General features: G+C 38.5%; 1 protein-coding gene across 6 annotated transcripts in view; it reads right to left on the bottom strand.

Moving 5' to 3' along the window:
• Window positions 1–25,131, bottom strand: part of PPP2R5C (protein phosphatase 2 regulatory subunit B'gamma) — a 115,706-nt gene that overhangs the window by 20,864 nt on the left and 69,711 nt on the right. For 5 of the 6 annotated variants that reach the window (XM_061612166.1, XM_061612171.1, XM_061612168.1 and 2 more), the window contains 8 exons: window positions 23,351–23,461; window positions 22,757–22,849; window positions 22,539–22,669; window positions 18,149–18,208; window positions 17,611–17,719; window positions 4,708–4,761; window positions 2,856–3,026; window positions 2,304–2,431 (listed from right to left, as the gene is read on the bottom strand). In XM_061612166.1, coding sequence (XP_061468150.1) covers window positions 2,304–2,431; window positions 2,856–3,026; window positions 4,708–4,761; window positions 17,611–17,719; window positions 18,149–18,208; window positions 22,539–22,669; window positions 22,757–22,849; window positions 23,351–23,461 — 857 coding nt within the window. The remainder of the gene's footprint in view (window positions 1–2,303; window positions 2,432–2,855; window positions 3,027–4,707; window positions 4,762–17,610; window positions 17,720–18,148; window positions 18,209–22,538; window positions 22,670–22,756; window positions 22,850–23,350; window positions 23,462–25,131) is intronic. The other variant, XM_061612167.1, reaches the window with a different exon arrangement.

Genomic DNA, 25,131 nt, shown 5'->3' with positions numbered 1-25,131 from the left:
TGCGAGATGATTGGCTGAGTGTTTAAAATGGCTGAATGTATAAAAGGAAGAGTGAGAGTGGAATCTGGGGGGGGGGAGAAGAGAAAGAGTGGATTGCTTGGTGGGGTTTGAGAGAGTTGTTTGCCAGGAGAGAGTGAAGAAGGAGGGGGGTGGAGTTCGGATTAGTATTGAGTAAAACCATATGCTTATGTGCCTTAAGAAGAAATCTTGTTAATCTTGTTAGCTTTGTTATCTGTAATAAATACTTAATTTGGTTTACCAAAGGCCTGATCCTTGGCTGGGGTTTCACAGACCAGAAGGGAGGGTAAGGTAATGACCGAGGCTGAAGGGGAACTGTAACAAATGGTGGCAGCGGTGAAGAGAATAACAATACCAGTATTCAGAGTCTCTGGGAATACTAGTATTGGGACGTTACTGGTGGTTGCCTAGCAGGGGGATCTGTTGAGATCTGTGCTAGAGCGGGGAGAGAAACCATAAGAGAGAGCGGTCCGGACTGGTGGAGTCCCTGGTGGTGCCTAGAGACAGGCAGTAACCACGCGCAGGTAGGAACCTGACAGGGAGAGCCAGGGAAGGACGCCTCACACTCTTCTATTGGGTATTTATGTTATCTGCTGCCCTGGGCTCCCACTGGGAGAAAGGGTGGGATATATATCTAATAAATAATAAATAAATCATTCTAGCAATTTAAGAACATTACGTTTACTAATTGTGCATGTTACCAAATTCCACACAGTAACAGAAGCCTCTGTAAAAGATATAAACACTGCCTAAACTACATCTAACTTGTTTATAGCAACTGATGTGAATAGTATTATGTCAATAGTATTATGCTTTGTAGACACACTGGGCTAAAATGCCTCCTGAGTACAGCTGCACAGTCTATACAAGATACATTCCTAGTAGATTATAGCTATTTGTAAGGGGGAAGATCAGAATACTCCTCAGCTCACATCTCAAACTAATTTAGCAGATTAGAAAACAATACTGGGGAAAAAAGAAATAAAAAGCTCTTCACCTGAATTAGGCAGCATTCCCTGCCAGGGAAATTAAAAGTTATTCTGCAAACGTAATCTACCACATGTTATACCATCAGATATAAAAGGTAAACCAGTTGTATGGCTATTTGCATCATGCAAGTTAAATACGTAAAAAGGTGTGCCATACTGTGTGTACGCACAGTGATATTACTCATGCTTAGGACAGAATGACTGGATGGCCACAAGTGGTTAAGAGGCAAAAAATACAGTTCTCTATTTTTCAGTAAAGTAATCAATGTTACTTTAAAACCAATCAATGGATTACCTACATCCAGTTAGTGTAAATCAATCCTTAATAATACTCAGCATTTTCCCCATTGTGCTGAAGTACAGATTTATCATGCATTGTTTGTCACTATCAATACTCCTTAGTCCACAACCAGCACCAGGCAATGGGACAGCCAGCATTCACACAGTAGCTCAAATAAACAGCTTCTTTAGACAAGGAGCAGTTGCAGAATCAAGGTGGCTAGTATTAGGTTCATGCTAGGATTCTAAACTATTAAGTGGATGAAAACTTGACAGATGAGAAACATGTATATGAAGAACAAACAAACAGAGAGAAATGCAGAAAGAGGGGAAAGGGGAAAAAAGAGGGAAAATGAACTTAATATTGATTAACTTCACATAATAATTTAAATAGGATGTCATGGATCACAATTTATAGTTCAATTACAAAATAAGTCTTCTACAGATATTGGATTCTCGTATGAATGAATAACAGTAGAGAATACATGTGGTGGGGATGGGCATGTGTATGAGAGAGAAAATTGCTGACATCCTCTGCTGTACATAGAACAGCTGCATAACTATATGCATGTGTACCACCCACATGGCCGCTTCCCATTTAAACAAATGTGGTGGATGTTCCTTGGGCAGGATGTACAAGCAAATGACACATTCCTTATACATTATGGTGGGAGGGTGTGAATCAGAGACTGACTCCTAGATTTCACTGTATGTAGCATTAACATGGCAGGCTGGTTTGTGAACCAGCCATTTTAAGAAAATGTTTTGTATAGTTCTCAGGCACATCACATATGGAAGAATCTACCCAACCAATCTTTCTTGGCCCCTTATTGTGATATGACATTTACCTTCACCTTTCCTATTTGAGGTAAATATATCCTACCATGTACAATCATGTATATCTATGAGGAAAGTGCAGTACATTAACTTTATTCTGATGTATATGTATAGAAAAAAATTCTGTGACGTGAACACAGACTTTAAGAGATCAAGCATTATATTTCAATAGCTCCTTACTTGTTCCAGTGCGTCTTTGAATTCCGATACAAGGATGGAAACATGATGGGCAAAATCTTTGCTGCGTTGTCACTGATTAAACTCATAATATATTCATTGTTCCAGTAGTATAGTGCTCGTTCTGCCACCTAAGAGACGTGGGAACATTTATATCACTTAACAAATATCTCAAACTGTAAGCTTTCTACAGGTCTCTCATCCCTGGCTACCAAGAATCCTGTTTCCATCTTAACTGCACTCTTCTGCTTCTTTAGCTTTGAAGGTAGCACTTGTGTGCTTTCTGCTTGAGCTTCCACCATAAACCTTAACGGGTTCTCTGTTGCTTTTAACAGAAAGACTGCTTGTTTAACTGGTCTGCTAATGTCAGAGAGGAGACCTCACAGCTGCAGCTGCTGAGCCTTGCTGCCCTCAGTCTATCTTAAAGAATGTGCCCAATAGCATACTGAAGTGTGGTGCATTTAAAAGGCATCTTACATACCTGCTACGCAGTGATTAATGCAGTGTAATGTTAAAACGTCAAACTTATTTATTGCATTTCTTAGAATTACCAACCTGAAAGTGTGGACTGGAGACACACTTGGCTAGTTGCCTGAAAAGAGGTTCCATAACCTTTACAAATTCAGACGGTTCAATAACATCTAAAATTTCTTCTAATTCATTTAAAAACATTACTTCTTTTGGACTGTGAGTCTTTGGCCAGTATTTGAGTAGTGCCATCACCACCTGTAAAAAAAAAAAAGGGGGGGGCATGCCCAATTTCCAGGACATTAGAAATATATATTCCAGTGATTTATCATAGATTGCTTGCATCAGCTATCACCATTACACAACAGTTTTAACACCAATATACACCCAAGAATCTTGATTCATAGTAATGGCAAAAAGGCATTGTAGTTTTACTTAACAATCAAAACTTGTTAAGGCTGAATGTGATTTTGTATTAAATACTTTGACATTCAGCAAACATGATGGGACTATGGCCTGTCTAATTCTTAAAAAGAATGATCTCAAATGATCAGGAACAAAAGCCTTTCCAGTATTGTTTATTTGATAAAAATTTCTCAAGCACACTTTTTCTGTGTGTACGCAGAAAATATAGTCAGGCTGATTAGGAGGAATGTGCTCTAGCAACTGGGGATCCTGCAGAGATCAAACCTTCTGTTATGAGCATTTTCAGCCTCCAAACAGCAAACATAGGTTTGAATGTTTTTTTGTTAAGCAGGTAATCTTATTATTCATTATTCTCACTGCTGTTGTTAATAAGTCATGAGAAATCACACACATAACTCCTAGCTAATGTTTGCATGACATTGAACAGGTAGGTTTTTCTTTCAAGTGTAGAATTAAAACACCTTTATTGATCCCTTGCAATGTCTCCTATGAAACCCAATGAAAAGCACACCTTTGTTTACCTTGATTATTTTCATTTTCAGCTAAGAATGGAATAGATCAGTGGTGGGAAATCTTTGGCATGCAGGCCTACATAGGCCCAGCACTGGTCCCACTTTGGTATATGAGGCTGTTTCCCCCAAATCACAGCCACCTGATATTGTATGGGATATCAAGGTGGGGCAGGCAGAGATGGACAATCAAAAGTCATCACCTATCAGCTGACAGATAGGCAGTGACTTCAAGCCTGCCAGACAGGCTGCATGACTGAGTCCCCATGGGCACTCAGTCACACAAGTGATCCCTGCAGAAACCAGACTTGCAATCACCACTTGTCAGCTGATAGACAGTAACTTCAAGCCTCACATGGCTTGCATTTTCTTTTGCTAATCCAGCTTGCTATGCTACAAAGGCAAAATTAGTCACCTGACATCATAGTGATGTCAGGTAATTGACAGGTAGGCAGGTCCTGTGCACCTGTCAAAATGGCCTATCAAAGTCGGGGGAACCCAGAATCTGCCCACCATCCAGATCCAGTTCCCCAGCTCTGGGATAGAGTGAATTTTGCAAATGTTGTACTATACTAGAGTTATACAATCAGCAAAGAGGAGTGGGGGTGGGAGAAAGAACCACTAAGTAGCCGAAAGCTGGCAATAATAAGCTTTGTGACAACTAGAGGCCTAAGACTGAATGAGAGATGTCTACACATACGTTTTGTTCCTCTATGAACTAAAGTTTTAAAAAGTTGATTGTCTAAAACCTATTTGAGTTTGAAGGCATAGAACCTTGTGGGATGGACTGCAGATGAATGTGCACATTAAATACACATTAATTTAATGTTAAATACACATTAATTTGTGGTACACACAGTGTAAGTAGTGCACTGCTCCAACTCATAACTTATTTCAGGTGACAAGGTAGTTGCCCTGCAGTTAGTCAAATGTATTTCCATAACATAACTTTGGTAACATGCTTTAAAATGTTTTTAAAAGTTAAGAAAAGAAATTAAACTTACTGGCTCAGTAAGAGTGCTGTCCTTTTCTAAAAACTGAACTACACAGTATGCCAGCTAAATTGAAGGAAAAGAGTAACAATGTTAGGTTACAACAATAAAATTCTATAGAAGTGCAATTCATTTTCTTGCTATTTAATGTTTATTCTTGGAGAATTAAACCCAAAATGCACCACAAAATGCAAAATCCTACCAAGACTTAATATTCCAAATAAAGACTCCAAAAACAGGCTACAGTAAAGCTAACCATGAAGATGAGAACTTGAATTTTCATATTCAGCTAAAATACAATATATTTTGCCCAATTACAGTTTTCTGGATTTTTTCATTTGCAAGTCATGCCTGCAAAGTTCATAAGAATATATATTTAACACCACTTCATTTTGCACAAAGGTATGCATCCATTATTACTGAAAAATACTTAAGTTTTACAATAAATCCTAGCCAACTCATTCTTCCAAGTATGGATCTTCATGCAGCCAAAACAACACCAATCACACACAAGAGAGATCATTTGGGGGAATCTGAAGGTTTGTAGGAATGCAAGTAGGAAAAACCTAAGGAGAATGAGTTTCAGTTGGTGCAGCTTGAGGAAGTGGACAAGGTACTTGGATTGGTGCGGGCGACCACGTCTGCTCTAGATCCTTGTCCATCTTGGCTAGTGAAGGCTAGCAGGACTACTACCACCGGCTGGGCCAAGGAAGTGATAAATGCCTCCTTGAGTGAGGGAGTAGTCCCTAGTAGCCTCAAGGAGGCAGTAGTAAGACCTCTCTTAAAGAAACCTTCCTTAGATCCAGATGACCTGAACAACTATAGACCGGTGGCGAATGTCCCCTTTTTGGGCAAGGTTCTGGAGCGGGTGGTTGCCGGTCAGCTCCAGGTGCTCTTGGATGAGACCGATTATCTGGATCCGTTTCAATCCGGTTTTAGGCCTGGTTTTGGCACTGAAACAGCCTTGGTTGCCCTGTATGATGACCTTTGTCGGGAGAGGGACAGAGGGAGTGTGACTCTGTTGATTCTCCTTGATCTCTCAGCGGTGTTTGATACCATCGACCATGGTATCCTTCTGGGGAGACTCGCGGAGTTGGGAGTTGGAGGCACTGCTTGGCAGTGGTTCCGCTCCTACTTGGCGGATCGTCACCAGAAGGTAGTACTTGGGGAACATTGCTCAACTCCTTGGACTCTCCATTGTGGAGTCCCTCAGGGGTCGGTTTTGTCCCCCATGCTTTTTAACATCTACATGCAGCCTCTGGGTGCCGTCATCAGGAGTTTTGGAGTGCGTTGCCACCAGTACGCTGATGACACGCAGCTCTATTTCTCCTTTTCATCTTCTACAGGTGAGTCTGTGGATGTGCTGAATCACTGCCTGACCGCGATAATGGACTGGATGAGAGCTAATAAACTGAGACTCAATCCAGGCAAGACTGAGACACTGTTGGTGAATGCCTTCCCTGCCCAGATGGTGGATGCTTACCCTGTTCTAGATGGGGTTACATTCCCCTTGAAGGAACAGGTTCGTAGTCTTGGGGTTCTTTTCTTTTTTTTTTTTTATATAATTTTTATTCAAATTTTTCCAAAAACAAACAAAACAAAGTCAAAAAAACATAATACAACAACAAAAAATGAAAATAAAATAGTTGACTTCCGATTTGTCACAGATCAGCTATAAGTATATAATATACATCAAACCTGTCCCTTAATATATACATACAGAATCCCTTTTCTCCATAGGCTGTCTTAATTAATCGTCAAATCCCAGTATCATCATTTTATTTTGATCTTTCAACAAAAAGTCCAAGAGAGGCTTCCATTCCTTAAGAAATGTATCCGTCGATTTTTCTCTAAGTAAACATGTCAATTTATCCATTTCTACTAAGTCCATTAATTTCAATAGCCATTCTTCCATTGTTGGTGTTGATTCCATTTTCCACTTTTGTGCATATAATAATCTTGCTGCCGTAATCATATATAATATTATTCTTCCATATTTCTTTTCTATTTGTTTATCCATAAAACCCAATAAAAAAAATTCTGGTTTTGACTGAATATTTATCTTTAGAATTTTTTGCATCTTCCTACCTATCTGTGCCCAAAATGATTTTGCCTTTTTACATAACCACCACATATGATAAAATGATCCTTCTTGTTGTTTACATTTCCAACAAACATTAGAAACATTACTATACATTTTTGACAACTTTTCTGGAGTCATGTACCAACGGTACATCATTTTATAAAAATTTTCTTTAAGATTATAGCATAGTGTAAATTTCAAACCTTTTTTCCACATATTTTCCCATTGATCCATTTGTATATTATAACCAAAATTTTTTGCCCACTTTACCATACACTCTTTTACTTGTTCTTCCTCCATATCCATTTTCAATAAGAGTTTATACATTTTCGCAATTATATTTTCATCATTTGTACACAGTCCTATTTCAAAATCAGATTTACTTATTTCAAACCCATACATTTTCTTGTCCATTTTATATCTTTCTAACAATTGTAAATAGGCAAACCATTGAAAACTATATCCTTCCTTTGTCAGTTGTTCTCTCTCTTTCATTGTATATTCTCCATGTACATTTTCTAATAGTTCTTGATAAGTTAACCATTTCTCTTTTCCAGCCATTTCTCTTCTATAAAACGCTTCTTGACTTGAGACACATAATGGTATTTTCGAATAAAACCTTGGTTTATATCTATTCCATATTTTCAACAGAGGACGTCTTATAAAATGATTGTTAAAGTCTACATTTACTTTTACTTTGTCATACCATAGATATCCATGCCATCCCCACTTCAAATTATGGCCCTCCAAATCCAATAGTCTTTTATTCCTCAATAAGATCCATTCCTTTATCCAGACTAGACAGCAGGCAACAAAATAAAGTCTCAGATTTGGTAATCCCAGTCCTCCTCTTTCTTTGGCATCTTGTAGTAATTTAAATTTGACTCTTGGTTTTTTTCCTTGCCATACAAATTTAGAGATATCTTTTTGCCATTGTTTAAAAGGTAAATCAGAGGATATTACAGGTATTGTTTGAAACAAAAACATCATTCTCGGTAATACATTCATTTTTATCACAGATATTCTACCCATTAATGACAGTTGTAGTTTATCCCATCTTAGCAAGTCTTTCTTTATCTCTGTCCATAATTTTTCATAATTATTATGAAACAACTTTGAATTTTTATTTGTCATAATGATACCTAAATATTTCAACTTTTTCTCTATTGTAAAATCTGTCTTGTCCATTAACTCTTTCTGTTCCCTTAAAGTTAAATTTTTCACCAACATCTTTGTTTTTTGATTGTTGATCTTAAATCCTGCTAACGGTCCAAATTCTTTTAATTTGTCCATCAATACATTAATTCCTTCCAAAGGATTTTCTAGTACAATTATCAAATCATCAGCAAATGCTCTCAATTTATATTCTTCTTTTTTTATCTTTAATCCCGAAATTCTTTTATCTTGCCTTATATCTCTAAGCAGCACTTCTAAGACCAGAATAAATAAAAGAGGAGATAAAGGACATCCCTGTCTTGTACCCTTTTGTATTTCACATGAATCCGTTAAATCTCCGTTAACAATTATCTGAGCCTTCTGAGATGTATAAATCGATCTAATCCATTTTATAAAATTGTCTCCAAAATCCATTTGCTCCAAAACCTGAAACATAAATTTCCAATTCAAATTATCAAATGCTTTTTCAGCATCTAAAAAAATCAAAGCTGCTTGTTTATCATTTCGTTGTTCTAAATATTCCAAGACATTCAAGACATTTCTGACGTTGTCACGTAATTGTCTTTTAGGTAAAAACCCTGATTGATCTTCCTGAATAAATTGTTGCAATATTATTTTCAATCTTTCTGCCAAGATCATTGTAAAAATTTTATAGTCATTATTCAATAGAGATATTGGTCGATAATTTTTTGTTTTAGTTAGGTCCTGCTCCTCTTTAGGTATTAATGTTATATTAGCATTTTTCCAACTATCCGGTATCTTTCCCTCTTGCAGAATAAGATTCATTGTAGACTGTAAAGGTAGTAAGAGTTCTTCCTCCAAACATTTATAATACATTGCAGATAACCCATCTGGTCCTGGTGCCTTTCCTAATTTAATTTTGTTTATAGCTTCAGATATCTCTCTTAACGTAATAGGGCCATTAATAGCTTGTCTCTGAAAGTCTGTAATTTTAGGCAAATTCTGTTTAGATATATACTCTTCTATTTTTTCAGATGGAATTTCCTGACATTTGTACAATGTTGAATAATATTGATGAAAAATCTTTTTAATTTTTACATTATCTGTCAACGTCTCATCTCCTTCTTGTATCTTTAAAATGATATTTTTTTGACATTCTTTTCTTAATTTATATGCTAACCATTTCCCAGGTTTATTTGCAAATTCAAAAGTCCTTTGTTTAGCAAAATTTAGTTTTCTTTCAATTTCTCTAACTGTCAGCATTGATACTTGCTTCTGTAACATTTTGATTTGATTTACAATAGAAACTTTAGTTGGATTCTTTTTCAATTCTTCCTCTTTTTGTTTTATTTCTTCCAAAATTAATTGCATTTTCTGTTGTTTCTTTTTTTTTAATTCAGAGTTACATTTAATAAGATATCCCCTCATAAATGCCTTACTTGTATCCCAAACGATATTTTCACTTGTTCCTTTATGTAAATTATGTTCAAAAAACTCTTTTAATTTCTTCTTACATTCTTGTACTACTTTGTCATTCTGTAATAAAGATTCATTTAGTCTCCATCTAAATCCAAGATTTTTCTTTTTTAAAGTTAATATCACAGGGTTATGATCCGAAAAAGTTTTTGGTAATATATCCATTTTAAAAGTGTCCTTCGCTAAAATTTTAGACATCCAGATCATATCAATCCTCGAGAATGTTTTGTGTCTTTCTGAAAAATAAGTAAATTCCTTTGCATTATCATTTATATATCTCCAGGTATCCACCAATTCTAAATGTTCCATCAGTTCAAAGCCAATCTTCGGTAATTTACCCTGTGTCTCTTTGATATTTTTTTCAGAAAGCCTATCAATTTTTGGTGAGATTACCCCATTCCAATCACCCATAATGCACCAATGGTCATATGAAAACTCTGACAATTTTTCCATAAGTCCTGTGTAAAACCTTGTTTTATCTTCATTGGGGGCATAGATACCCACTATCAAAATGTTTGTACCCTGTAGAGTAATTTCAACCCCCACAAATCTACCACTATCATCCAGTAATACCAATTTAGGAAGCAATTGTGGGTTAATGTAGAGAACAACTCCATTTTTTTTTTTTGGTCCAGCCGAAATAAATTCTTCACCCAAATTTTTACAAATCAAATATTTGGAATCTTTCTTCTTAATATGAGTTTCTTGTAAACAAATTATATCCAATTTTAATTTTTTCAAATAGTGAAACACTTTCTTTCTCTTCTGCGCCGTATTAGCTCCATTTATATTCCAAGTTAGATATTTGTAATCCATCTTTAAGCGTGTATTTTAAAATGTGCCTGATGCTCCTTTTAATCCATCATCTTCCTTTCCTTCCTCTGCATATCTTTGTTGACTTTGTTCCCCAGGAATTATATCCATATCTTTGAGTTTATCTTCATCCATATCTTTTGAAGCTTTTCTCAAGAAGTCCCTTGCTTTTTGAACAGTATTCAATCTATATTTCTGTTGTCTGAATGTAAAGATCACTCCTTCTGGAACATCCCATCTAAACTGAATTTTGCGTTGCTTAAGTTTCTCTGTAAGGAAAGCATATTCTTTTCTCTTACGTAAAAGTCTAATAGGAATTTCTTTCATCACCAGTATTTCCTTACCATCAATTTTAAAGGTATTTTTAAAGTGTTGCTGTAATACCATATCTCTGGTCGTCTTCTTTATAAAATGAACAAGCACATCTCTTGGAATTTTATTCATTGTTGCATATCTGGAATTAATTCTATACACTTTATCTATTTCAAATTCCATCCGATCTTCATTCAAATCCAGAAATTTTACTAGAGCATTAACAATTTTATCTCTGATGTCTTCACCTGTTTCCTCAGGAATTGCACGGAATCTCAAACAATGTTCTTTATTTTTCATTTCAATCACAGCCATATAGTCCAAGTTTTTTTCTAATTCCAGATTTAATATATCTGTTCTATTCTCCAAGATTTGTACCTTTTCTTTAATGTTTTTTGCATCCTCCTTTATTTGCCCAATTGTCCCTTTAATCTCATCCACTTGTGTTTTAATATAGTCTTTTATATCTGTCAATTCAGTTTTCATTTCCTGTTTTATATCATTAATCCCTTCCATTATTTTTTGAAACATATCTGGGGGTATAACCCCTTCCTGTGGATCAGTAGAACTTCTTCTTCGCTCCTGGGTCTTAGTTGCTTTTTTAGTTGTCATTTTCAAGAAAAGCCTTTAATTTCTGATATTAATCACTGTTCCAAAACCTAGAGGCAGTCTATTTCTTTTTTTTCCTCCACCAACAAAAAAGTTAATATTCCAGGCCTGTTATTGAAGTCCAGCCAGCACAGCACAGTTCTTATCTACATCCAAGAATGCAAAACAATTCTGGTTGCCAACACCAAACAATTAGTAACATATACGAGCAGCAGATTCGTCCAAAAAGAAATAGTCCAAAGAGAAAAATAGTCCAAAATATAATAATTACCTCTCATCCGTTTTTAAACTTTAAAACTCCAAATTCAGGCCAGCTTTTTGTCGTAAAAAAAGTATATAAGTTGTTTACATTTTCTTTCTTCCTTAATTATATTTAAAAGAGAAAAAGTATGACTCACCCAGGTTTCTCAGTTGCTGATTCGTAAACAAATCCCTTTTATTGTAGTAATTTAAGCCAAATGATAAGATTTAGACAGAAGTAGGCTCGCTGGTTAAGAACGTTTTTTTTTAAGAAGAAGAAAAAAAACGCTTCGCTTTTTTCCAGTACAGCTTGCGTGGAAATCCTGACTCCGTCTTCAGCCGATCGGCATGCCTTCTTATCTCAGGGATTTCCTGATCAATTCCAGCCGCCGACAGCTCAACGAAGTCTTGTGGAAAATCTGATCGGTTCTCCTATACCTTGGAGAACATTTAAGCCAGTCCAAGATTCCTCTTGGCTGGCTTTTAACCTGAAAAAAGCTTCCTCTGAGGCAGAGCTCCCTCAGAGACAACCACCAGCCAGCACTCCTTCCGGGAAGTCAGTCTTGGGGTTCTTTTCGATCGTTCCTTGTCTCTGGAGGCGCAAGTGGCCACGGTGGCAAGGAATGCATTCTACCACCTTCGGTTGGTAGCCCAGCTACGCCCCTATCTGGACAGGGATGACCTCGCCTCAGTTGTTCATGCTCTGGTAACTTCTAGGTTGGATTACTGTAATGTGCTCTACGTAGGGCTGCCCTTGAAGACAGTTCGGAAGCTTCAGCTAGTGCAAAACGCAGCAGCCAGACTGCTGACGAGGACCAGCCGGTCAGCGCATATAACACCTGTTCTGGCCCGTTTGCACTGGCTACCTATTTGTTTCCAAGCCAGATTCAAGGTGCTGTTTTTGACCTATAAAGCCTTACACGGCGTGGGACCGCAGTATCTTGTGGAACGCCTCTCCCGCTATGAACCGACCCGGTCACTTCACTCAGCGTCTAAGGCCCTCCTCCGGGTACCAACCCATCGGGAAGCCCGGAGGACAGTTACTCGATCTAGGGCCTTTTCTGTAGTGGCCCCCGAATTGTGGAATAGCCTCCCCGAAGAAATACGCCTGGCGCCGACACTTCTATATTTTCGGCGCCAGGTTAAGACCTGGCTATGCTCCCAGGCATTTTAAAGCGCTTAATGTTACAATTTTAAATCTCTTTGTTTCAGTTTATTTATTGTGATATTTTGTATTTCTGTACTTTTAATCTTTTGTACACCGCCCAGAGAGCTATTCGCTATGGGCGGTTTAAAAATGAAATAAAATAAATAAATAAATAAATAAATAAAACCCTAAAATAGCTTAGTGATGACTGAGTAGGCTCAGTGAGCACAAAATGCTGATTTACTGGGAGGGCAGGGAATCAGAAAACAGAGGTGGTGGTGAAATGGAATAGCATTTCCTGAATAGGACATGACTGGCTGCTTGGAAAATTAAACTCCACACTGCAACATTTTGTTGAGATACCACTTTCGAAGGACAAAAATGTTTTGAACTATAGGGAGGGAAGATAATTCGTAAAAAAGATTCTAAGTAGATTCTACATTCCACCCAATCAACTCTACTGTTGATTTGCCCTCTTCAACACTACTAAATTCAAATCCACAGACAGGCAATATTTTTCACCACTTTTATCCCTTTACAAAATTAGTTTCAACTTGGAGTAGCCACTATATGTCCCTGCAATATACTAGGCATCCCTGGCTAAGATACTAATTTCTGCATTCCACTAGGTCTGGAACTATGAAAACAGACAATGTAACACTAGTCTGTATGAACTAAGGAGATTTTGGTTTCTATACAACTGCATATAGGCCACCTCAAACAAAATCAGATCTGCCTAGCAATCAGTGGCTGAAAACTGTAGGGATAATTTTGCATGATCACTGAAGTGAAAAAGTTCACAGTTACAGCAGCCTTCATCTGAAGTGATGTATGACAGCTGATAACTCTGCTACATTATTATAGAGAAATGAGAATTCTCTGTTCCTCAGACACAGTTCCGCCCTTGCTCTTGGAATGAGGTCTGAATAGTTTCTCTCTTTTCCTTTTCCAAGAGGATTTACTGGAAATGGTAAATGAAATAAAGAGACTAAAAGCAGGTGATAAAATATATAAGCTGAATTCGGAAGGGCTATAACCTATTGTTCAGTTTATCTGAGCATGGTGGATTCATCCAGCAGTGGCAGCTGTGTATTCTTCATTGTAACAATAATAGTCTACAATGTTGCTCAAATAAGATTTAAGCTTTTCCAGATGGCTCTTTGTATCTGTGTAAAAGAGAACACATACCACCTTGCTTCCTGGTAGATGGAAAAATACTCTGTCTGTTTACTGTAAAATGAGGGAGGGGAAGATATCCAAAGAAACATTACAAATACCTACAAAGCAGTATTTTAAAACACTGCTGAAAAGTCCATGTAGAACTATTTATTTTAAACATGTTAATTCCACCTCCCTACGTGCTTGAGGCAGCTTACAATAATTACAGGTATTTTAAAAGATAAAAACATAAGGTTGTTTGCAATTGTGTCCCCTCCATGAAGAGAAGGCTATTTAATTCAATGGAAGCCTCCATCAGCTGAAAAGGGGGGAGGGGGAGAGAAAGACTAAATTTTTGTAAATTCCTCCTTTCTGCTGCAGACTCCCCACTGCCACCTACTACATTGTTCTGAGCAGTCCCCGTGCCATCTAAATCAGATTGGGGAGGGTGGAAGGACCCCCATTTCTTTTAAAGCCATAGTTGTTCATGATCTACACAGTCAAAGGCTTTGCTGTAATCTATAAAGCACAGGGTAATTTGCTTCTGAAATTCCTAGCTCCGTTGCATTATCCAACGTATGTTTTCAATATGATCTCTGGTGCCTCTTCCCTTTCTAAATCCAGCTTGGACATCTGGCATTTCTTGCTCCATCTATGGTAACAGCCTTTGTTATAGAACCTTGAGCATTACTTTACTTGCATGGGATATTAAGGCAATAGTTCGATAATTACTGCATTCCCTGGGATCCCCTTTCTTTGGAACTGGGATGTATATTGAACGCTTCCAGTCTGTGGGCCATTCCATACATATATATACCCTCCCACAATTGTGTGTGGGAGGGTATATATATGTATGATGGCTACATCCACTTTTTCAGCCACACCCACGGTAGCATGCCATCCGTGGCTGATTTGCTGAGTGACAATGTGGCCCTTGGGCCAAAAAAGATTAGACACATCTGCCCTAATGAAAGCCACCACTGGATCAACCATCAGCAGAAGATCACAACTGCTTACAACCCACAAAAATTCAACTTGCATATACAACAAATGGAAGAGTAGCATATTATCAATCAGTCAAAATGGGAAAGAATTATCCTTGAATTAAGGCAGCTACACAGTTTCATCTTTTTCCTAAAGGGCAGCAGAGACACGCAACTCTACTTCTCCTTTTCATCTTCTTCAGGTGAGGCTGTCAATGTGCTGAACCGTTGCCTAGCCGCGATAATGGACTAGATGAGAGCTAACAAACTGAGGCTCAATCCAGACAAGACTGAGATGCTGTTGGTGCGTGGTTTTTCTGATCAGGTGGTGGATATACACCCTGTCCTGGATGGGGTTACACTCCCCCTAAAGGAGCGGGTTTGTAGTCTGGGAGTCTTTTTAGATCCTTCCCTGTCACTTGAGGCTCAAGTAGCCTCGGTGGCACGGAATGCATTCTACCAACTTCGGTTGGTAGCCCAACTACGTCCCTACCTGAGCAGGGAGGACCTCACATCAGTGGTACATGCTCTGGTAACCTCGCGATTGGATTACTGCAATGCGCTCTACGTAGGGCTGCCTCTGAAGACAGTCCGGAAGCTACAGCTTGTGCAAAATGCGGCGGCCAGACTGATAACATGGACCAAGCGGTCCGAACACATAACACCTGTTCTGGCCCGCTTGCACTGGCTCCCAATATGCTTCCGGGCCAAATTCAAAGTGCTGGTTTTAACCTATAAAGCCTTATACGGTGCAGGACCACAATACCTGCTGGAGCGCCTCTCCCGATAGGAACCTGCCCGTACACTACGTTCTACATCGAAGGCCCTCCTCCGAGTTCCGACTCATAGAGAAGCTCGGAGGGTGATAACTAGAACTAGGGCCTTCTCAGTGGTGGCCCCCGAACTCTGGAACAGTCTCCCTGATGAGGTGCGCTTGGCGTCGACGTTACTGTCTTTCTGGCGCCAAGTCAAAACCTTCCTCTTTTCTAAGGCATTTTAATCTAACTTAATTTAGTTTTAATATGTGTTGTAATTGCTTTTAGTTTTCTTATTCTTTTACATTGTTGTTGTATTTTACTATGGAATTTTTGTATATTTTTGCACTTTGTTGTACACCGCCCAGAGAGCTATGCTAGTCAGGCGGTATAAAAATCAAATAAATAAATAAATAAAGGTTAGTGAACTTAACCTGGGAGTTCAGTCCATAATCTATTTATGTATGCAAAGGACTTCCTACCTGCCCTTCACCATAAGGTCCCAGAGTGGATTACAGCAATATAATCATACAATATTAGAATCAAATAAAACCACTCCAAAACAAAATTATTATTTATTTATTAGATTTATATCCTGCCCTTCCTCAAAATCAAAACAACAGAGATAGAGCCCACAAAAAAAATGTAGCTTGGCCCAAATGGGTCAAATGGGAAGGCCTGGCAGGCCTAATTAGGCCCACAGGCCAGAGGTTCTCCACTCCTGGTCCATATCCAGCCCCCAAGCACCGGTCTAGCACTTCAACCCCTTCCCCTGATTCAGATGGAGCAGAGAGATCGAGCTGGGTGTTATCCACATATTGGTGGCTTCTCATTCTAAATTTCTTAATGACAGTTCCCAGCACTTTCAAATAGATGTTAAATAGCATGGGGGGAAAGAAGGAACCCTGAGGGATGCCTCTGGACAACTCCCATAGTGCCAAACAATGCCCCTCCCCACTACTTTCTGAAAACAGCCCTAGAGGCAGGAGCCATAATATGGTGCCCCCAATTCCCACTTCCCTCAGCCAATCCAGAAGGATTCAACAATAATGAAAGCCATGTAAAGGTCAAGGAGAATGAGTACTCCCATCTTTCTATCGATAAATGTCATCAACCAGGGCAGCTCAGTCAGTGCCATGACTGGGCCTGAAGCTTGACTGAAATGGATCCAGATCATCAGTTTCCTCCAAGCATGTCTGAAGCTGGACCATTACCATCTTCTTGAGCACCTTGTCCAAAAAGAGGATATTTGCCACTGGGTCCAGGGACACTTCTGGTCCAGGGAGGTCCTCTTAAAAAAGGGTCAGATCAGTACTTCCTTCAAGGCAGGAAGAACTTTTCCCTCCCTCCAATGAAGCATCAGTTATTCCCTGGACCCGCCCAGCCAATCCCACTCAGCTCACTTTAGTAAGTCAAGATGGCAGTCAAGAAAGGTGTTTAGCCACACCTTTACAAGCAGCTTGTCCACATCCACAGGCTGCAATAATCAAAACTGATCCAGTAATAAGTGGTACTGACAGAGCTCTGGAGGCCTTCATTGGGCTCTTTCTAACTGCCTGATTCTAATTCTGTCTGAATCCGTGTGATTTTGTCCCTAAAGTGTTCTGCAAAATTGTTACAGTAGGCTGCAAAAGATGTCACAGCAATGCCCTTCTGGCCAGATAGCAAAAGCTCATTCACCACTTGTAAAAGCTCTGTTGGGACAGCTACTTGCTGACACTATGGTGGCAAAGTATGCTTTCTTCACCACAGCTATCACTACATGGTAATGTGCTCTTACCGGTGTTCAGTCTTAGGCACTATGGCTGTAGCAGCCCTATTCCTATAATGAGGAAGCATCCTATATGATGAGGGAACTCTGCAAAAGGCCTGGGAATTTAGTACCATTTATTTTAGCAGGGCTTGTGCATGGCTCATAAGAGGCATTGTGGAATTAACAAAGGCTGCATAGTAATGAGCCCAAAATGCAGCTAAACCAATTCCAACAACCTGGATTGTTTTCAAAACCAACCAAAATACACACAAATTGATTAGCATCAGCATTAGGCTTCCAATACACAACAAAATTATACATATTGCTAGACAAGGAACCTTGTAAATGGGAATGGCATTTCTGTTAACATTTGCCTAAATATACTAAGAATAATTTTGTAAATTATTAAATCAACATTTTTACAACAAAACTCAAACACAATCATTTACCTGTGGATGGTAGACACTGAGTGATTTCACTTTGTGCAAAGGTAATAATACCTTCAGAAGGAAAATTTTGTGCTCTTCTTTTAATGGTAAGGCAAATCCATTAATTATACTAAAAGGGAAGAAACAGGAGATTTAGTGTAGCTTTTTAAAGTCTGTCATATTTTCAACTTAAAATCTTTTCTTGAAATCAACCTCATTCTATTTGTTCCAATATGAATTTTTCATTTGGGTTTCATGGTGAACTTATGAAATACTCAAGTAGAAAGCTCACTTAAGATGGAAGCAAAAGCAAAAATGTAGATTCTTACATATTAATATACACAGGATTTTTTTGTCAGATTTGTCTGAGGCTGAAGTACTACCCCCCATGTTGTGTTTTCACCCCAAAAATACTAGTGATTATCTCCTTCATTTTGAATGGAGGTAAGCTGTACAAAACTGTAATACTTTCTTCCAACCCAAGCTCCACCCTCCCTTTTTTTGAAACTCACTCTGCTTTAAGCATAAATAGTAGTATTATAACTATTAAGCAGCTTACCTTCCCAATATTTCCAGTAATTCTGCAATGCCATTGTGATGTTCCGTTTCATAAATAAACCTGACAAAGCAAATATGTTATCAGCAATGAGAATGGACAGTTATTTGTATCTGTTTGGTAATGTGTCTAGCTAGTTGGGTAAGAACTTGAGGCACAGCTGTCATTTATTTTAAAACCACACCGAAAAAAATGTGTTCAGCATTCTTGCTTAACTGAAGTTTCTATCTAGTTTTTAGGCTGGCTGTTTTCTACAGCTACCCTTAACAATGCTGTACTGTTCATATAGCTTGTGTACAGCATCATAACATTAATGTTTGGTTTGCTAAAGGTAGTAAAATATGAAAAATAGTGGTTACCAAGCAAGTCTGTAGAAAAAATTAAATCCTATTTAGCTGAATAATTTTAATAGGAATTTTGTTTACTTCTGTTATAGTATAATGTAATAGTATACTGATTATTGCCCAGCATGTATTAAAGCAAATTAAGATACTGCAAAGCTGCATCACACCTTTCCTCCCCAATGAAACAACATTTGGGGAAGATGGCAGGAAAATACAAGCACTGCTAGGACATGGTAATCTTAGATTTACAAAAAGAAGAGTTCTATAAGCAGATCAGCTAGATTTTGAAAACTTTCCTGAATCAAATGGAATTACAGTTAGAATGATGTCTACTAGAGCATTTAGGCTGCGACCTGTGCCAATTTATCTGGGAGTAAACACTAGTGAATTCAATGGGACTGACTTCTAAGTAGCTATGTATAACACTGCACTGTTTAATACATCAATGGAAATAGATTTGGAGTCCAGTCCCTGTTTAGTTACTGTCAAATGGCAAGCTGCAAAATTTTGTAGTATGTGTCTGTAGTATGTTTCTGTAGTATTTATTGTTTAAGTTCTTTAGTATGTTTATAGGCTCCTTAATTGATCAAACAGCTAGAATATCACGTTTGAAACTTTTTTTAAAAAGTATTCATTTAACAGCTGCTTCTTTTGCTGGGCATCTATGATTCTATGAAAATGGGGGAAAACCCCAAACCAACTTTCAAGGTTCTTGAACAAATCAATGGATTCATGAAATCCACAAGAAACAAATATTTCAGCATCTTCAGTGGCTGAGGAAAGTAACAGAATCATAGAATAGTAGAGTTGGAAGGGGCCTCTAAAGCCATCGAGTCTAACCCCCTGCTCAATGCAGAAACCCAAGTTAAAGCATACCGGACAAATGGCTGTCCAGCTGCTCTTGAATGCCTCCAGAGTTTGAGAACCCCCACCTCTCTAGATAACTGGTTTCATTGTCGTAATGCTCTAACAGGAAGCTTTTCCTGATGGTCAGCTGAAATCTGGCTTCCTGTAACTTAAGCCCTTTATTCTATGCTCTGCACTCTGGGATGATCGAGAAGAGATCCTGGCCCTCCTGTGTGTGAAAACCTTTCAAGTACTTCAAGAGTGCAATCATATCTACCCTGTCTTCTCTTCTCATGCTAAACATGCCCAGTTCTTTCAATCTCTTCTCACAGGGCTTTGTTTTCAGTCCCCTGATCATCCTTGTTCCAGTTCATTTGCAGCCACATTGCACTGTTGGCTCATATTCAGCTTGCGATCAACAACAATTTCAAGATCCTTCTCGCATGTGGTATTGCTGAGCTAAGTATCCCCTATGTTGTAACTGTGCATTTGGTTTCTTTTATCCCTGTTGAATTTCTTTGTTGTTTTCAGCCCAATGCTCCAGCCTATCAAGATCCCTTTGAATTTTGTTTCTGTCTTCTAGGATCTTAGTTATCCCTCCCAATTTTGTATCATCTGCAAATTTCATAAGCATTCCCTGCATCTCCTCATCCAAGTCATTAATAAAAATATTGAAGAGCACTTGGCCCAGGACTGAGCCCTGTGGTACCCCGCTTGTTACCTCCCCACAAGTTTGAGAAGGAACCATTGATAAGCACTCTTTGAACACAATTCCGTAGCCAACCGTGGATCCACCTGAAAGCTGTCTTCAAAACAATTTTTTTTTAAAAGAAAAAGTTTTAATCTGCTGATAAAAAAGAAGCAGAGAAGAAACCTGGGGGATTCCCTGGCAGGAAGTTCCAAAAAGTGGACACCACTATAAAGAAGGCCCTTTTCTGTGCTCTCCCACATATTCTTAAAAACCCATACCACAAACTACAATCTGTGAATTAAAAAGGACACCACTTGCTCCTCTGAGGAGGACAGAGGCCTGGCTCATACATAATATTACACCATAGTGTGGTTTAGTGTAGCGGACAGAATGCTAGACTAGGACCTGGAAGATGATGGTTCAAATTTCCATTCGGCCATGAAGCTTACTGGGTGACCTTGGGTCAGTCACTGTTTCTCAGTCAAACCTACCTCAGAGGACTGTTGTGAGGATAAAATGGGAGGGGCGGAGAGAACTATGTATGCCACCTTGAACTCCTTGGAAAAAAGGCAGGATATAACCTTTGTTAATAAACTATGGCTCAGCGTTATGTGCAAACCCTGACTAGCACCTTAAACTATGGTTTGATAGTGAAAATCACCCATGGTACATTGTTCACTTACTGACTATGGTTTAGTGTTACATGTCAATCTATACAGTGCAAGAGAAACAGAGTGAAAGGTGTGCTGACTCCTGGGCTTCAAGGTAACCATTAGCCAATTAAATTAAGGCCAGGAACAAACCGAATGCCCATGCAGACAGGAGAGAACAAGGGTAATATGCTGCCTGCATCTCATCCTCTTTTTTAAAAAAAGATGGGCTGCAAAATTCTGCACAAGCTGAAGTTTTTGATCCATTTTCCAAGGCAACCCCATAGACATAATATTCCGATCCTCCAACTGGGAGGTTACTGAAACATAGTAGCAAGTATTTAAGCATGTACTGTAAGTGGCCATTCAGAGTTGCTAGTTTCAAGATATTAATAGACCAGAAATTAATACTTTTTCTGTCTAAAAGCATTGCACATTAACACTATCAATATTGAAACAAAGCAAAGATGTACCATGAGTTTTCCCCAATTCACAATTGGGTAAAGATGCAAACATTTATTTAAAACTGACAGTTCTTTAGGACAACCTGCAAGTAGCTACAGAGTTTCAGTCCAAGTACACAGCATTATGGGATGACATTGTCTTTCAAGTTTAATTTTTATTTCTGAGCCTTCACATCTCTCTCCCCGTCCAAATGTTTCAGACACATTTCCGTAACTACAAAGGCTAGAAACGTTTTGCTTAACAGAAAGCCTCAAGCTTCCAATAAGATTCAAGGTCAACAAAAATCCATGATGAAATATTAGAACTAAATATATTTTGATACAAGGCTGGAATGCATACTATCATGGATATCAGACTGACGTCTGGTTATCAGACTGACGTGACAACACATTGTGCGTTCCAACCCTAAATCAAAGCTTTGCTGTCAGAGGTGTATTACATCCCACATCCTTTCTTTCTACAGAAACCTTATCCTGAGGAAGGAAAAAAAAACCTCATCTAGAACATTGGTGCTGGTTGCGTATGGCCAAAATCTGCTGCATGCAGATTAATCTTACTTGCTATTTAAATCAGTGCCTCCAATCCCCCAATCCCATCCCAATTGCGTAATTGTTACTACTTGTACTGAAGATAAGCCCCCTCTACAGCTGGTGCTATTGTCTTTTATGGGTGAACTAGCAAAAAGCTACAGCAAAGTTGGCATTATACTCTTAAAGGGGCAATGCCATTTGTTCCTTTTTGGAAAAACTGCATAAAGGGAAAAGCTGTAGAAGAATGAGCTAAAAGCAGGCAGAGTTACTACAGCTCAATATACTTAGGGGAGAAGAGGGAAAAGAAACAAAACAATCACATAGTTTAAAAGCCTTTGTCATGTTGAAAGGGTAGTGTTCTGCTGGAGAAACGTAACAAGGTCAAGGGCATATGTAAATACACACCTCTTTCCACAGTTTATGTGCGTGCGCACACACACTGTACACAGAAAAAAGTATCAATTTAACAATTTATTAACTGACATGCTAGAATGTGGTCATACAGGATTGGGATAAACTGCTATGGCTAAATGCAATGGAACTCCAACCTTAAGAAAGTCAAGAACCTTGGTTAGCCCTTTGGAAATTTAAAGCACAGAAATTGTTATAGGACAAGGCTGTCCAGAAGCAGATTCTTAATGATACCTAATTCTGTACTCAGAACTTTTAATGTATTCCCCCTCCTCTAGTTTGGTTTTACCAGAGCATCTAATTAAAATAATGCAAAAGTCATCATAAAAAAACCTTATCTGCAGATTTAATTGAACACTGCCAACATTAGAGGGGCGGGGTTGTAACATAAAAGTTATTAACATTTCTAAAATACCTTACCCAATTAATTTGCATCAGCACAGAATGAAGACATACCTATAAAATATATTGTTAATTTGCTTCCTGATGTAAGCTCTTAGGCCTAAGAATTTCCCATATATTCTGTGCAGAGTAGTCTTAAGAAAATCTCTTTCACGAGGATCTTCGCTGTCAAAGAGCTCTAAAAGCTGCAAGAGACGCACATTTACTTGTTTAATCTATTTCAGATTAATCTGGAGTAAAAGTTTGAAGATATATTCATTTTTTAACCTCACCTGCAATACAAACTTCTGATCAATATATTTCTTAGCTATATTAGGTTGGAAATCTGGAGATTCTAAAAATCTTAAGAAAAATTCATAAACAAGCTGAAAAAGATCCACAAAAAAAAATTAGTTTTACAATAGAAATGCAACTGAAATCACATCACGATCGCATTGTGTACAACACTGTTTCAGCTTCCTAACAATAAGCATTCCTTTACATTTCTTTTAATGGGCACAAATCACTCAGAACTCTTCCTGTTCAAGCCCTTCTGAACCATAAGAGGTAACATACATTTTAATAGGGGTAAAGCAGGAGAGTTCAAGGCAGATTGTGCAATCCACTGTCAAACACAGCAGATTTCTTATAGCACTTGAATTCCAAAGTGTTCCCAGTATTTGGCCAATACAGACATCATGACTAAATCTTTTAATTGTGGGCAAGAAATTGGGAACTGGATGTGAAAAATACATATTCCCTCACTGAAGTGAATTTTCCCCATCTGCCTTAACCTTAGTTAATCTAATTTATCATAACTTTATTTAATGCTCATGAGATTCCCCACTTAACCAGGGTTCGATTTCCAATGTAAGTTTCTGTAATACCTGTAAGTGAGGCCAAGCAGCTTCTAAGGTTGGTTCATCCTCCTCTGGGTCAAATTCTGCTCCCGTTGGATTGGATGAAGGTGGTAGTGTGCGAAACATGTTAACTGCAAACTAAAAATCACACTTGTCTAAGTACTGGCACAAGAGACTCCCAATTTTTGAAATACCTAAAATTTTACAAAGCCATGCAAACAAATGCAAACACATAGCAGAAAAGTTCTCATTCTAAATACCATCACATAAAATTTGCTATTAAAAATTCTTACTCCAAGTTTCAGTTTAATGCTACCCCCAAAATACAATGGGCATGTCAACAACGTTTTAATGAAGAGAATAAAACTGGGGCTTGGTCCCCTTTAGGACAAGTCATAATAAATGAGAGGGAAAGAATACTGTTATCATAGGAGTTCTTAAAACTATTGCCAAAGATTTTTGAAACTGTTTCTTTTAAATTGTCTTGTACGCTAGCATTCTGTTCACTATCAAGATTATTAAGTATTAAGAAGTGTTTATGTGCTGACTAGAAGAGTCACCAGTCTAAGAATAGCATAAAGTCCCAAAGACTTTTGCATGCAGAAGGTCCCAGGTTCAATCCCCAGGATGTCCAAAATAGCTTGGAGAACTCTGCCTGAAACTCTGGAGAGCCATTGCCAGTCAGTGTAAACAATAGTGAGCTAGATGGACCAATGGTCTGACTCAGTATAAAGCGGCTTCCTATATTGCTGTGTTCCAAAGAGCTGGTATAGTGCAGCAGTAAAACTGAACTATAGCTTGGGATGTCCTTGGTTTAGGACGGTGTGTCTGAGCCTCAATGCTCATCTGTAATAGGGGGATAAGACTTGCCTACTGTACAGGATTTTTATAAGAATTACTGTGATTTGGCTTACAGTGTCATCAATGCAAAGACACCACCTCAGCTCTCTTTTCTATCAAATTCAGGGGAGATAGTGTGAGTCACAAAATGGTATCTAAGAAGTATAATGGAACAGATAGGGTTTAACAACCTTGAAACTTGACAAAACAGAGGTGCTTTTGATTGAAAATAAGACTGAACTGCATATAGGTGTATTTCTCTGTCGGATGGGGTTATACTCTTCACTTAAGGATCAGGCTAGCACAACTCCTGGATGCCCAGGTGGTGGTAGAGGCCAGAAACATTTTCTGCCAGTTGGTTGAAACTCTACCTGCACCCTTTCCTAAATAGAAAGGATCTGACCAGTTACTCATGCTCTGGTGATATTTAGGCAAGTCACTGCAATGTGCTTTATGTCAAATTGTCTTTGAAGAATATTGAGAAACCTTTCACTAGATCACGAGGTAGCTGCTAGAGAGCTGACAGGGGCATGCTTCTCAGGCACACGAATCTGATTTTATGTCATCTCTGCTGGCACCTGGTTGCTTTTTAGGGCAAATTCAGAGTACTTTAAAGACTCTAAATAGCTCGGGGCCAAGATCTCTCAAGGACCACCTCCTCCCATATGAACTTCTCCAGACACTTTGTTTCTTTTGCTTCCTCATTTTCTTTCTTCCCTCACACTTGGCCATTACTTCTTTTTCCTTCCATTCCACTTCTCCAACTTTGGGCGACACAACCTTGCTCTTACTTTGCTCTCTAACCAACTCCTGCTCCCACCCGCATGCCGATGCACTGCATGGGTAGGCTACTGCATAAATTAGCAGGCAGGCTGTGACTCACTTGAAAAGTAGGGTGAGGACCACTGTAGTCCCTGGCCCACAGTTTGAGAAATATAGGTTTAGATAAAGTCTAGAACCTAGAGAGC

The sequence above is a fragment of the Rhineura floridana genome, chromosome 2 (genome assembly GCF_030035675.1).
Source record: "Rhineura floridana isolate rRhiFlo1 chromosome 2, rRhiFlo1.hap2, whole genome shotgun sequence".
In the NCBI taxonomy this organism is placed as follows: domain Eukaryota; kingdom Metazoa; phylum Chordata; class Lepidosauria; order Squamata; family Rhineuridae; genus Rhineura; species Rhineura floridana.
The sequence above is the reverse complement of the archived record's forward strand: the minus strand, read 5'-3'. Positions and strand labels throughout refer to the sequence as shown.